Source organism: Stenella coeruleoalba (genome assembly GCF_951394435.1).
Source record: "Stenella coeruleoalba genome assembly, chromosome: 12".
NCBI lineage: Eukaryota > Metazoa > Chordata > Mammalia > Artiodactyla > Delphinidae > Stenella > Stenella coeruleoalba.
The window spans coordinates 8,202,719-8,218,843 of NC_137158.1; the positions used below are offsets into that span (position 1 = coordinate 8,202,719).

Here is a 16,125-nt window from a genome sequence, read left to right on the forward strand (position 1 = left end):
CGCTGCAACTAGAGAAAGCCCGCTCGCAGCAACAAAGATCCAACGCAGCCAAAAATTAATAAATAAATTTATATATATATATATATATATATATATATAAATAAATATATATATATAAACAGTATGGTACTGGCCTAAAGACAGACATAAAGAATGAAAACAGACCCTTGTCCTTCACTATATATAAAAATTGACTCAAAATAGATCAAAGATCTAAATATAAGGGCTAAAACTATTAAACTCTTAGGGAAAAAACCTTCATGGCATTGTATTTGGCAATTATTTTTTGTATATGACACAAAAAACATAGGTAACAAAAGCAAAAATGAACTGGACATCATCAAAATTAAAAAAACTTTGTGTATCAAAGGACATTATCAACAGAATGAAAAGACAAGCCAAGAATAGGAGAATATTTACAAATCATGTATCTGATAAGGAGTAACATTCAGAATGATACTGAGCAAGGCCCTGTGGGTCTCCAGGGAACAAAGCCTTTCTGTGCCCCCCATTTCTCTGATTATAGGAAATAGGCTTCATTCAGCCTCCATGACCTTCCCCGACTTCCAATGGGCAGATTCAAGCAGTTGGTAATTAGGGAAGGGAGGGGATGGGAGACAAGGGAGAAACAAACAGTCAGGAGAAACAATAGTGCAGCCTTGGGGCAAGGTCCTGGTGTCCCAATCAATGCATACACACAAACGGATCTTTGAGCTGTTCTATAGATACTGAAACCCCCTCCAAGTGGGAGAAGTTAATGATTAATGATGGTATGCTGCCCACAAGCATGCAGACCCCAGACCAGTTGGAACCTGAAGGCTGATGATGCTGACTCGGGCTTACCTCACCGCCAACCCATCAGGAGAATGCAAGCCCATCACTGCCTTGATCCTTATCACCTACCCGAAAGCAGGAGCCCTGACTATAAGACCTCTCCCTATTCCCCAGGGAGGGGGGCACTAGCGCTACGCTGCTGTGTTCCCTCTTTGCCTGTCAAAGAGATAAAGCTACTCTTTCTCTTTCCTCCAAAACGCTGTCTCTGAATTTCTAGTCAGCACCAGAGCACAGAGGGCCAATATTTTGGCAACAAGAATATTAAAAACAAACAAACAAACAAAAAAACCCAAATAAACATTTCTCCAAAGTAAAGATACAAAGCCAACAATCAAGTGAAAAGATGCTCAATGTCACTAATCGTTAAGGAAATGAAAATGAAAACCACAATGAGATATCACTTCACAACAATAAGGTTGGCTATTATCAAAACAAAGGAAAATAAGTGTTGACAATGATATGGATAAACTGGAACCCTGTGCCTTACTGGTGGGCCTGTAAAATGGTGCAGCCACTGTGGAAAACAATTTGTAGGTTCTTCAAAAAGTTATACCAGGACTGACACAAGATCTCTCAATTCCATTTCTAGGTATATACTCAAAAGAACTGAAAGCAGGGACTCAAACAGATACTTGTATACCAATTACCTTGGAAGCATTATTCACAATAGCCAAAAGTTGGAAATAACCCAAATGTCCACCAACAGATAGATGGATAAACAAAAAGATGAATGGAAAAACAAAATTGATATTATTCAACCTTAAAAAGGAATGAAATTTTGATACATCAAAAATATGGATGGGGCTTCCCTGGTGGTGCAGTGGTTGAGAGTCCGCCTGCCGATGCAGGGGACGTGGGTTCGTGCCCCGGTCCAGGAGGAGCCCACATGCCACGGAGCAGCTGGGCCCATGAGTCATGGCCGCTGAGCCTGTGCGTCCGGAGCCTGTGCTCCGCAACGGGAGAGGCCACAACAGTGACAGGCCCGAGTACCGCAAAAAAAAAAAAAAAAACGGATGATCTTTGAAGACATTATGTGAAGTCAAATAAGCCAGACACAAAAGGACATATAATTCACTTATATGAGGTAACTAGAATAGGAAAATTCAGAGAAACGGAAAAGAGAATAGAGGTCATTAGGGGATATAAGCTGGGCAGAGGTGAAACAGGAGGGAACGGGGCAGGGCACAACCTTTAAAAGAATGACAGAGCTGTTGGATATGACATAACCTGGTTAGAACCAACTAGGTTCAAGATGGCGGAAGATTCAAATTCCAGTGACACTGAGCCTCATTATACGCTCAACATAATACATTAGCTAAATGACATATCCACAGGTGCCATGATGGTTCTGAGGCTGACCAAAAAAAATGTCAACAAGTGGGCGGGGCCCAATTCCTGGAAATCTCCGCCCCTTCTCCAAGATAGTTGGAATAATACCCCCACTCCTTTCCTTATGAAATTACCCAGCCCATAAAAACTAACCATGCCATATTTCAGGGCCTCTCACCTTCTGAGATGGCCCACACTCTGTCTGTGGAGTGTGTTTCTCCCAGGACCATGCTTGCCTTTTAAGATGGACTGCATTCTGTCTATGGACCGTGTATCTCTCTAAATAAATGCACTTCTTACCTATCACTTTGTCGCTCACTGAATTCTTTCTGCGACGAGACATCAAGAACCTGAGCTTCATTAAGTCCTGAGACCAGGTATGTGATCTCAACTAAAAGACAGTGAGTTCAAGTCCCAGTCTGAGTCAGGTGGTTTCACGGGTATGGGGGGTGGAGGTGCAGAATGGAGAGGTATTTTTGAATGTTCTGTTTGGGACGATGAAAGGTTCTGGAAATGGAGAGTGGTGACACTTGCACAAGACTGTGAATGTAAGTGATGCCACAGCAGCAGACAGTTTAATGGTGAATTGTATGTTATGTATGTGTTACCACAATAAAAACAGTCTGAAAAAATAAGTGATGAAATTACGGACGTGAATTTATAATATCTCTTTATAAATATAAGAGGTATAAATATACAATAATAGGTGTACATATAGTAAAATCTCAAGTTTTATTTAAGACCTAATGGATCTGTAGGTTACCCAGGCCAATTTAGCTGTACACACTCGAAGAATGCCCATCTGTCAGGGGCAAGTTTAATCAAGTGTCTAATGAAGATTAGACTGTATGCTTAGAAATGTGCTCGGTATTATATATAAATGCTCTTTTAAGGACCCATTAACTTATTCTAATTAGATGCTTATTTTTATAAGTGCCTTCAACTCAAAACTAATTTTCTTCCTCGAGTTCCATGGCAGTATTCAAGAAGTTGAAAAATCTATATATAGAACTGTAACAATAGCAGCTGCAATTTTCTGAGCTGCTTACATCAAAAGGCACAGCATACATTATTTCATTTAATTCCCATAACAAAAATAAGTACATAACTCCATTACATGAATGAGAAAGATGAGGTGTAGCAAGGTGAAGTAACAAGAGTTTATACGGCTGGTGAGGAGCAGAGCAAGGACTCAACACTACATGTATGTGACAGAAAAGCCATGCTCTGAACCCCTGTGCCTCTGACGTGAGACACACATATGCCAGGCAATCATGGAAGTGTGAAATCACAAGATCACTTGCATCTTGGGGGGGCGGGGGGGAGCTACTCTTATGAAAAATAATTATAACATTGTCTTATAAAAAATGGCAAATTGTGGTGTAATTTAATACACTTTATAATAAAGCAAACCTGGATTACATACAGCACCGAACACTACCACCAAATTTTGAGACAGACATAACTTTAAAGAAATTCTGCACCAGGAGCTTCTCAGAGGTGTCAAACGACCTCCAGCATGGCTGAGCAGTGCAGAGCGGGGAGCGGCCCTGTCTGCCTGCTCCCACTGGGACCACCGGGATGCTAATGTTTGAGAAGCACGAACAGCACAGCTTCCCATTTTCTGAGTTACATCTGTATAATAAATCATTTTCATACTTCATGTGAGAAAAACTCATGTTAAAGCCTCAATTACATAACAGTAAGTTTGCATCCTCAGATTTTTCCATCAGGCATGACTACTACTAACTAATCCTAAGTGTTTCCTATTATTCCTAACTTAAAACCAGATAATAGGTAAGAATTCCAATCAGTATTCGAGAATACTGATTTATTTATATAACAAAAGGAATAAATGGTAAACTGATGGTACTGGAAGTTTTAGCCCGTGCAGTAAGGAGAAAAAAAAAATCGGAAATCTTATATTTGAAAGGAAGAAGTAAAACTGTCTTCTAGCACTGACATAATCATGTATATAAAAATTCCTTGGGAATCTATAGTAAAGCTACTAGAACTAATAATTTAGCCAGGCTGCATGATACAAGGCCAATGTACAGAAACGAATTTCTACATACTAGCAACAAGTAATTGAGAATTGAAATTAAACAAAATAATGTGTAATATTATAAATGAAGATATAGATAAATTTATCAAAATACCTGCAAGACCTCTATACTGAGAACTACAAAACACTGCTGAGAGAAAATTACGATAACATAAATAAACGAAAAGATATCACGTTCATGGATTAGAAGAGTCAATATTAAGGTAACAATTCTCCCCAAATTCACCTACTGATTCAAAGTAATCCCAATAGAAATTCCACTGGGTGTTTTGCGGAGTTAAGAGTCAATTCTAAATTTATATGGAAATGCAAAGGATCTAGCAGAGCTGAAACAATATTGAAAAAGGAAAACAAAACTGAAGAACTGACATGCTTGATTTCATGACTGATTATAAAGCTCTAGTAATCAAGTTTTAGCATAAGAACATGTAGATCAACGGAACAGAAGAGAGTCCACAAACAGAGCCGCACATATATACAATCGATTTGACAAAAGTACCAAGGAAATTCAATGAGCAAAGGATAGTCTTGTCAAAAGAAAAAAAAAAGGTGCTGAAACAACTAGCTATCCATATGGAAAATAAAATAAACTTTGACCCCTAAGTCACATCACTCCACAAAATTAACTTAAAATGGACCACAAACCTAAAATATAAGAACTAAAACTATCATCTAGAAGAAACTCAGGAGAAAATGCTCTCCATAAAAACTTAAGAAACATCTCTTTGAATGACAGTGTTGAGACAACATAAAAGCAAGGCATAAACTAGGGGTCAACATTAAGAATACACAAATTTGACAAAGTACTTGATTCAGAATATACAAAGAAGTCTCATTACTCGCTCATAAAACAAAAACCGAACTTTCAAAGTGGCCAAAGATTTAAACAGGCCTTTGAGAAAAGATAAACAAATGGCCAATAAGAATACAAAAAGATGCTTAATAGCATTAGTCACCAGGGAAATGCAAATCAAAACCATGAGGTAAGATCATACACCCATTAGAACAACTATCACATCACAGTTATGATATGAGTTGACAAGGATGTGAAGCAACTGGAAATCTCATGCTGCTGTGGGAATGCAGAATGGTGCAACCACTTTGAAAAATACTTCACTTATTATAAAGTGAAATGTATATTAAACATTAGACCCGGCAATTCTACTCCTAGGCATTTACTCAAGAAAAATGAATGAATGTGTAGATGTCTACACAAAGATTTGTACACAATGTTCACATCAGCATTAATCATAATAGCCTCAAACTGGAAACAACTCGAATCCCCACTAACAGGTGAGTGGATAAACAAATTGTGATACAGACACACTGGAATACTACTCAGCAAGAAAACAAAATGAACCACTGAAAAGAAATGCAGTAACATGCATGGTATCTCAAAAGCACTGTGCTGAGCAAAGAAGCCAGACAAAAGCCTATATATGCCATGACTCCCCAGAACACATAGAAGTAAACCTCAATGACAGAAGGCCATCAGTGGGTGGCTGGAGTCTGAGCTCAGTGGCACAGGGGAAGACAGAAAGTAGCTTTCTGTAGTGATGTAGATCTTCTATACCTACATGCCTACATTTGGCGAAATCAATCTGCACACTTAATAAAGCTGATTTGAAAGTCCCTCTAAACACAGGTACAGTGAAATGGCACAAAGCACTTTTGAAACAAGGCAGCTAATGTTAGTGACCAAGTTATAAATATTTATAAAGAAGCTATATGAACAATTTAGAATTAAGTTAAGGGGTGAGCAGGGTTTCTTCATACCTTTGGTGCTATGAAGACAATCACCTTGGCAAAAGGGACCGAGGTGAGTCTTAAGAAAGGTTTAAAAGTGATACACAGTAGATCTAACTGATTATGGTATGTTTTTGAAGAAGTCTTTCAAAAGAGAAGCTTTTTAGGGTAAGCAGTCAGTGCATTTCCTCATTTCCTTTTGAATTATAAGAGGAAGACCACAGTCTGAAGAATTCAAGGCTAGCTAATGATGGTTTTAAAAAAAAAGGGAAATTAATGGTTTTCCATCTTAAATAATACTTTTACATACTTTCAGAAACATGCCACCTCACAGTGAAGCAAATTCTATTGAAATTTTCAATCTGAATATTGAAATCTGCCTATCTGAGAAAGGTCTAATATGGGTCCCAGATCTCCTATAGAAAAGTACAACCTTGTAAAACCAGGAGAATACCACATTACTTACCTACATTTTAATTTCAATCCCCCCAAACCTCTGTTGTAGTACTTACATGACACATGAGTAAATGAAGCTCAGAGAGGTTACGTTCCTTGCCCAAACTACCAAATATCAGAGCTGTGATTTAAAACCAGATGATTTTAACTGCGAAACCCATGCTCTTAAGTTCCACGCTGCAGTGCCTCACAAGGAGAACTCAGCCTCTCTGAGAGGTACTACAGAAACCTGGATGAGTGACAGCATAGTTTTGTAAAACCCCACTTACCTTCAGGGGACGCAGGGCACCACAGAATTTAGTCCACCAGCTATTTTCTATGAATTCTAAGTGCCTCTCTCTTTTCCTAAGTGTTCGTAACCTTTCTTCAAGTTGTTTTAAGGCGCGTTTATCCCTTGCTGGCAAAGGTCGACCATCTTTGCTCTGCAAATAACAGAACAAAATAAAAGTTTTTTTTTATCATTAAGGTCTTTATAAAGTACCCACCAGATTTAGCAGATCAGGCAACACAAATTTTTTTGGCTCGATTTGACTCCTTTGGCAAATTTACAAATTGGAAAAAAAAAAAAAGAACCCAACAACTTCTATGTGACAATACACATCTCTGAACCCAGATCAGTGTCAGAATGCGATGTGAATGTGTGTACGTTTAATGCTGGACGTCCTCTTGATCCCGTTTTCCAAATACCGTATATGGTAAAGTCATGTGGAGACAGATAAATATTTTTAAAAACATCCTTTTTATGAGGCACTTTATGTTCTTTGCTCAGTTATTCTCCTTCATCTCCAAATTCCTCATCCTATCCCTTGTCTTAACATATCCGGTCCTACGTTCTCTCTCCTTTTGGTCGAGTGACTGTGTTACAGTGTATCTGAGCTGAGGCTTCTCAGCCCCTGACTCAAACACCAGCAGAGTGATGCAGTACTCGTATGCGGTGTGCACAGGTTTTTATAACAATCGCTAAGAGCCAGCGCTTTCTTATTCTCTATTTACATTTGCAAATGAGTTATGTTTTCTTCGGCTGGCCTACCTGACAGATAATTCTCATCTATTTTCATATGATATTTACTGTAACCATGAGCAGTACCTTTCTGTGGCGTCCAAGTGACACTTTCCCATTCGAACTCCCCCCTGCCAACAAGTGTCTTCAACTCGGTACAATAATAAACCACAATAACAAGACAACTGCTAAATACTAAAAAGGTGAAATATATATTTGTTTGCTTTTATTGAAGGACCAGGAAAATATTTACACGGGACAACATTTTTCTTTCTTTTTTTTTTTTTTTTTTAAGTTTTTGGCCAGGCCATGCGGCTTGTGGGATCTTAGTTTCCCAACCAGGGATTGAACCCCCAGGCCCTCAGCAGTGACAGAGTTGAGTCCTAACTACTGGACTGCCAGGGAATTCCCGGGACGTTTTTAAACTGTAAAAGCGTTAATAATTAGAGTGTTAAAATCCCTATCAAGGTTTAAATAGGATGCTGGGGGACACGCCGGCCAGTGCTCTGCAGCACAGCCCAGAGCAGCATCAATGTGGAATAAGGGACACACGCATTGTTCATTATTTCTATGTATTTCTTGTCCGGGCAGACAGCCCAGATACCCTTTCATAAGGGGATGTCAGGGTCACAGCGACCTCTCCACAAGACGGCACTGCAATGCTCTGTTCCTGATAGTGTTGCTTCCCAAACGTCACATGCATAACAATCAACGGGAGGGTCCGTTCAACGCAGGTTTCTAGACCCTCCCCCGAGAGAACACGACTTAGTTAGGTCCCGGGTGGGGCCCGGAATTTGCATTTCTGCCAAATTCCCAGGAGATGCTGATGCTACTGGTCCAGAGACCATACTTTGCATACATGGGGCTATTATTATTATTTAACTATCTTCACTGCTTTAGGTACACTGGTTATTATCAAATTGTATCCCTTACAGAAGGGTATTTTCTGAAGACCAGAGGAATAAGACATCTCCCTCCAGAAGACAGATCCAGGCCACGATACTTCAAGCGTGTGGTACTTTATATCTTAACTACACAATTTTTCTCAAAACTGCCATTCTAATATCAAAAGGATACCAACAAGGTAGATTTATTTCACTGCTGGCGTTCCCTATTTCAGGAAAATAATTTTTTAGTAAGCTGATTTAAGGGTCCACTGAAAACACACTCAAATTATCTGCCCATTTGCCAAAGCATCAGTGGGATGAATGGAGGCCCGCTCTGCTGTACCAACTGTCTAAACCAAAGTAAGAAGAACTGTGGTCAGACAGACACCAGGAGAGACACCCAGCAGTCAACCAATTATTTCATTTGAAAAAAAAAAAGGAAGTTACACAGCATATAAACAATATCCTTTGTTGGAAAAACAGTAAAACGTGAAAGCTGCCCCTCCCACGGTCCCCAACGACCACCCCCTCTTCTGTGGTTATCGCTGTCACAGAGACCATGCATATCTATGTGTCTACATGTGTCCCTCTGTGTAAACATACTTATGTTTTTTGTTTTACATAATAGGTAACATTTCCTGTGCCTTATTCTCCTTAAATCTTCCAAATAAAACTCTGAGGTTGATAACAGCATTTTTTTTTTTTCTTTTTTTTTTGCGGTATGCGGGCCTCTCATTGCTGTGGCCTCTCCCCTTGTGGAGCACAGGCTCCAGACGCACAGGCTCAGTGGCCATGGCTCAGACCCAGCCGCTCTGCGGCATGTGGGATCCTCCCGGTCCGGGGCACGAACCCGCGTCCCCTGCATCGGCAAGCGGACTCCCAACCACTGCACCACCAGGGAAGCCCGATAACAGCATTTTATTCATTTATTAGATGAGGAAAATAAGGCCCACAGATATTACCTACATAATCAGGAGAGCCAGAATTTAAACTGAGAAAGTGTAACTTAATTTCATAAGATACATTCTCTAAGCTACATAAATCTACCTCATTCCTTTTCATCACTGCACAGCACATTATACCATGATATTTTAATTTAACGAATACCTTATTTTTGAACATTTAGATTATTTTCTTTTTTGAGGGGGCAGGGACATGAATATCCTTATTCACCTGGGTACAAGCGCATACGTACAATCCAGTGAGACAGGCTCCTAGACACCTGCTGGATTAAAATTTAATTATTAAAAGGTACGTTGTTTGTGCATTTGTGTGTACAGGCGCACCTGACAACATTCAGTTTTCTTTTAAAAGCTGTATATTTTATATTCCCTCAAACAGTATTCCTATCCCCAAATTCTTATCAACCCCTGACGAAGGTAAAAAATTTAAAGACTTCTAAAGGATAAAAAAATACTGAGTTGCTCAAATTACCAGCCATCCTGGTTTTAGCAATAAAAGTCCCTTCATGTTCTGGAAAACTCCTCAGGTCCCACACAAACTGGGATCTTACTCAACCTACTCATTACTAATGAGCTGAAGCATCACTTCGTATTTTCACTGAAGAGTTTAATTTCTCCTTCAGTAAACTGTCTATTTAGGTCTTTTGTTCATTATTTCTATGTATTTCTTGTCTTTTTTTCTTCTTCACTTAAAGATGCTCAGCATATATCAGCTATATTGCAGATTATTTCCTCTCAAATTATCGTTGGTTCTTTAAATTCCTTTTTGGTGCCACTTTTTTTGGTACATAAATTTAAAAACATAAAAATTTAAAGCTCACCAGTTGCTCAATTTGCACTCGAGTTCTGAGTCTTATTTAGAAAGGTCTTCTACATACCAAAATAAAATTTGATTTTCACTTTCTCCTAATGTTTTGTAAATGTTACACTGGATTTAAATTCTGAATTTGTTTAGTATATGGTAGGAGGTTTATAAAGATTTCATTTTTTATCTTTTATAGACTGTATTGAATTTCCACCTAAATGTATAAAAACTGTCGTCTCTACAATATTGAATCTTCCCAAGTAGGAATGGATGAAGTTCTCTATTTATTTCAGTCTTCTATTATGTATTTCAATAAAGTTTGTAATTTCCACCAGGAAGATTCTGACATTTCTTATTATTCTATAGTTCACAGTTATTGGAAATGAGGTCATTTTCTATTACATCCTCCACCTGGTGAATGATCCTGTACATTTGTATCTGGACACCTTGATGAACTCTTGTTAGGTCTATTAATTTGCCAGTTGGTTCTTTTAGATTTTCTTGGTAGAGGCTATCTGCAAATAACAGAAGTTACTTCCCCTCTTCTCTCCTCTCCCTTCCACAGTTACCCCTACGTTCTTTTCTATCTGACTAGGAATAGAATACGAACATCCCTGTCGTATACGTGCCTTTAGTGAGAATGTTTCTTTCATTAGGTACGATGCTCATGGTAGGCTTCCTTTGCTAAACAACTTCTTTTCTTCCAATTTGGTAAGAATTTTCTCTAAACATCGTTAACTACAAATTGACTCTTACCAAATACTCTTTGGCATCTATTAAGATGTTTATGTTTCTCATTTATTCTCAATATATTAAACTACTTTATTTTCTAACATATCATCCTCGCCATCCTGGGATAAACCTAATTTTATAATTATGAAATATTCTCTTATTACAGCATAGTTTTTGAATTGCTAACATTTTAATTTATATTAAATTATTTGCCTGTACTTTCATAAGAGAGCCCAGTAAACAGTTTTCTTTTTGGTGTGCTATTACCATCTGGTTTCTGTCTCAGGATTATGATAGTTTAATAGAATAATTCAGAAAACTTTCCATTTTTTCCTATGTTCTATAAATAAGATTTATCTGTTACTTGAAGGTGACAGAGGAAGAAAAACTTGATTGTGTTTTTAGAAGTACATTTAATTGGCAAGTGGTTACACGTAATCTTATCTTATTCAACCAGTACATAAAACTTTAACGTAAGTGATACAGTGAAATCTGATATTACACATGGAATCAGCATACCTGGGAACTAGCAAGGTCTTCATCATACACAAGTAGAACTTTTGTGTTTCAGTTGTTAGAACACTGATAGAAATTCTCACACTGTCAGTGTCCTACATTTCACAGAAGACAATTTTTTAAAAATAGGGTTCTTTAAGGACACGTTGAACAAAAACTCAAACAATGTCAAAATATGGGCTTAGCAATGTCTAAGTCACAACACAGAGCAGCTCGAAGACAAAGTACTTTTACGCTCCCCGGTTACAATAAAACATCAAGTCACCTTCGATTTAATCGTTTGGATGTGCTGCTCCACTTCCTCAATGTCTTCAGTGTTTTCTAGACGTTCGTAAGCAGCGCTTCTAGTGCCTTTGATCAGATTTAGAGGCAAGGCCGACATGCCATAGGCCTGAAAGAACAAAGGAAAACACGTTCTGGTAATACTGTTTTATTTCATTTATTTTTTGGCTGTGCCACGAGGCTTGCGGGGTCTTAGTTCCCCAACCAGGGATCAAACCTGGTCCCCTGGCAGTGAGAGCGCCAAGTCCTATCCACTGAACCACCACGGAATTCCCTAGTCATACTATTTTAAACATATTATACAGAATTTTCAGGTAAAAAATGTCCTTTTAAGTAACAACAAAATGAGTAAGCAGTTGTGAAGGGGACAGTCACTGAAGAACAGAGGATATGGGAGTGAATCATGATTATATTGCCTCATAATTCTGTTTATTTCATATTTAGTTACATAGAGTTACGTCTGTAATACTATTCCTAGAATAGGTAATATCTATTTTTCAAAGGACAAGTTATAAAATTAATGGAAATATAATACTTTATCAAAGTAATAACTCACAATTTCAGGCTAATCAGGGGTTAAGATAGTATGAATCAGTAGAAACAATTTATAAAATTATTTTCTATGGAAAAACCCAATTTTATCCAAGTGTATATAGTAAACCCGTAGTAAAATGTAAGTATTTTAACATACATGTTATTTGATTAGCATACCAATGATCTGTATGTAGTTTATTTGTAAGTTCTAAATATTTACAGTCTTTTCACTAAGTATTTTAAATATAATTCTTACAAGAAATTCTAAAATATTAATGGGCATTAAAAATAAACCTATTATTTTCTATTACCCAATTCTATATTAGCCAGTCCCAAATGTGAAATTTTATTGTAACTATTAAAAACACTCAATGGCAACTGCCATGTGGCCATTATTCAAAATCGTTACTGACCTTAAATCCTTAGAAGCAAAACTGACAACTACCACCTCTTGGTTGCAGCAACGGGCTCTAAAGTAGACACATCATGTATTCAGATCCTTCCACTTTCTTCCTGAGAACACAGCCAAACCACTTCAGCCAGCCTCCCTGAAGCTAGGCGGGGCCATGAGACTGAGCTCAAGCAATGAATGTGGGCAGAAGTGATAAACGCTACCTCTTAGGCTTAACCCTGAACTCTAAAATATCCTGAGTAATCCTGCATATTTTCTCTCATGCTCTCTGCTACCTGGCTGTCAACTCCCAGGATGATCTCAAATATGTTTAGTGTCGATTTTAATCACTTCAATATTCTCACTGAGTCTCCTTTAGACATTGATTAAACCACAATTCATATAGGGAAGCATAAATTCTGACACATCAGGGTTGTTTTTAAATTAAGGGAGAATAGGAACAAAGAACATGATTAAAAGGAAATCCCAGAAATCAACCAGTTCTATCAGGTAGTATCAACTCTATATAGCATGTTGTATTTAGATAATTAACTAGCTGAAATTATTACCTAATATGCAAATCCTTGCATTTTCTAAAGGAGAGATACTTAAAATCTTGCATTTTAAATATTGTTAAAACATAAGTTAATGTTCTCATGATTTCCCCATCATCCGAAAACAAAAACAACAAGGAGAGGTTGGGGAAAGGTTCTATTTGTATTAGAAGAAAATATAATTTGGACAGAGTAGAATAATTTTCTTCTAACTAACTAAATTCTTATCTAACTTATACTCCTAATGACCTTGGTAAAATATAAAAAGGAAAAACATCATCAGGTTTACTTTTTTAACAGTAAATTTTATATCCTCAAACTACTGAAAATGTAAAATGTGAAAAAGCGTATGGAAGCCAAGGTGTCCCAGAGGTGGTTACCCTTCCCTTGTAGGAGTGCCCTAACCCTATTACCACTCTGACCTATCTGTTGTTAGTAGTTCCACACCTTTTAAACGGTAATGGAGAAAAGTAACATAGCACTTTAAGACTCTGATGAGCATACAGCATTACATGATGATTATTCACCGACTCTCCACACGCACATATCATTTTGCCACAAGTCCACGTTGCTTTTTACAACCAACTGCCAGGGCAACATGATTTTGCTAAACCCAGTTTATGCCCAAGTATATTTTCCTGTCTTTCCAACCACCCGAACTAGGCTTATTTTATCCCAAATCTTGCTATTCTGCTTGATGGATCTGGGTCTCTAAATATACTAACCTCAGAACTCAATACTATTGGGTTGGCCAAAAAGTTCGTTTGGGTTTTTCCATACGATGTTATGGGAAAACCTGAACAAACTTTTTGGACAGCCCAATTATTTCCCAAGGAATCTGTACTCCAGTCAGCACGAAAAATGTGGCCACTACTTAAGAGTTTACTGTCAAAGACAAGGTCATCTAAATTCTCCTCACTGGTCTGCTGGTCTCACTTCCTACAAATCCATCCTTTACACTGTTTCCAAAGTGATCTTGCTCTAACCCTCATGTCAGATTATGTCATTCCTCTGATGAGCATCCACTGAGATTCCTCAGGACCACGTGCTCTAGCGGCAGTCCCCAGGATTCTGCATCGGGGCCATCAAGACCACACAGGAGACAAGAAGCAGGGAGCGTCGGTCTGCTGCTGCTGCTTCAGCCAGAGCCACACTACTCTGTTCACCTCCTTCTGTATGTATCAGAATTTCATGAACGACTGTTTGAAAATGTCACTTTACAATTTTTTTTTTTTCCAATGAGAGGTACAGTTACTAGTCCTGTGAACAGACGCCACTATCTAATCCTGGCCTACGAAGCCCTTCGTGACCTGATCCCTACCACCCAACCTCATGCCTCTAAATGGTTCACTGCTCCTCAGTCACTGCAGTTTCCGCATCCACACCTGTGTACATGCGGTGCCTCATCTGCAACACCCACGTCTCACCCTACCTCATTAGCCCAGCCCAGTGCCCTTCAGGTCTCAGCTTAATTACACCGCATCTGAGAAACCTTCCTTGATTTGTAAATGTGCCTTGCTTATAGCTCAATTGTAGTACAGAACACTGGGCATTATTTGTCTGCATGTCTGTTTTATCACTAGATCTGCCAAACTTAGCTAATCAGAATCATGTGGAAAGTTCGTTAACAATATAGATTTCTCAGCCAGACTAGTAATAACTGCAGTAGACTGTTTTGTATGTAAGGACTAGGTCTCAATTCTTCTTTTACCTACCTTTATTCCAAGAACAAACGTGTTCAATTAATAAAATAACTTCTCTAAGAAAATAATATTCAAACAAAAAAAATTTTTTCAGTGCCCTTTATTCACATGAACTTATTTCCTTACATGGAATTTACACATTTATTCGAAGAGTTAAACTGCATTCCTATAGCTTAAATAAACAGTTTAAAGTAAAAATTTTAGAAAATAAAAACATGTCCTTGGTTAACACCTTGTGGTAACATGGGACCAGAATACAACATCTTTTTGTGAATTATTAATTGTCTGAAGAGAACAAGAAAGTAATCATTGTTTTGGCTACCTAGCTTTTAGCTTATTTTTGGATTACATGCTTAAATTTCAATGATTATCAGGAATTTTAAGTATAGTATTTAGATTAAGATAAACTTGACATAACACAGTACACAAAATATTTAATCACTACAACTTTAAGATCTTTAAACAAGGATCTTTTGAATTTAACCTCAGATTTCTTTGAAAAAAATGTATGAAGGCTATCATTTTTCAGAAACACAAAACTTTTATTGCTTACTACTGCCCTCTAGTGAATTACCAGAAAATCAACAAGGCTAAAGAGATCATATCATTTAAAATGCTTCCAGGTCAGCCATAATTGCTTCCAATTTTATTTGTTTCAACTTCCAAGAATAAATCACCACCTGTATTTTAAAAGCCAAATGTTTTGAAAGAATATATACAAACTACAAACATTTCTAATACCTTCTTGCCCCTATAAGAACAGCACTTTTCCCTGCACCTCTCTCTTCTGTGAAGGATGAGTTTCCAACCTATTAGCCTTGGATTAGAAAGGTCAGCGCCAAGCACTGCCTGTAAACTGAATATATGTCCTGCATATACTTATAACACCTATTATTCAAGGACACGGATGCTGTCATGACTAAGGAAACAACTCACTTAATGTGTATTCAATGAAGATTTCCCTTTTAAATATTCATCGATTCTAAAATACACATGTATTTATTCACATTTATCATCAGTGAAATTTGGATGCATCTTACAAACACTGGCTAGGCAGAAGTCATGACGTAGTTGTCATTACCTGCACATTCACAGATTTGGTCATAGTTGGTTACATTATAGTTACTTCTCCAGTGGAGTTACCTGCATTCTTGGTACAACTCTTGAGTTTAACTGCCACTTACCACGTCTTATAAGATAGTGCTACGATTTGACATCGAAGCAAAAAGTTAATGTGTAAGGAAAGACAGAACAAAGGAGCAAGCAGTGAAGCAAAAATTAACTGGAACAATGAGCATGATTCTATATTTTTTTGCAAAGCAATAATCA

General features: G+C 37.8%; 1 protein-coding gene across 1 annotated transcript in view; it reads right to left on the reverse strand.

Annotated features, from left to right (window-relative positions):
- Positions 1-16,125, reverse strand: part of LMBRD1 (LMBR1 domain containing 1) — a 115,428-nt gene that overhangs the window by 41,663 nt on the left and 57,640 nt on the right. Inside the window, exons 8-9 of the mRNA XM_079938603.1 lie at positions 11,598-11,723; positions 6,700-6,852 (exon numbers count right to left, since the gene is read on the reverse strand). Coding sequence (XP_079794729.1) covers positions 6,700-6,852; positions 11,598-11,723 — 279 coding nt within the window. The remainder of the gene's footprint in view (positions 1-6,699; positions 6,853-11,597; positions 11,724-16,125) is intronic.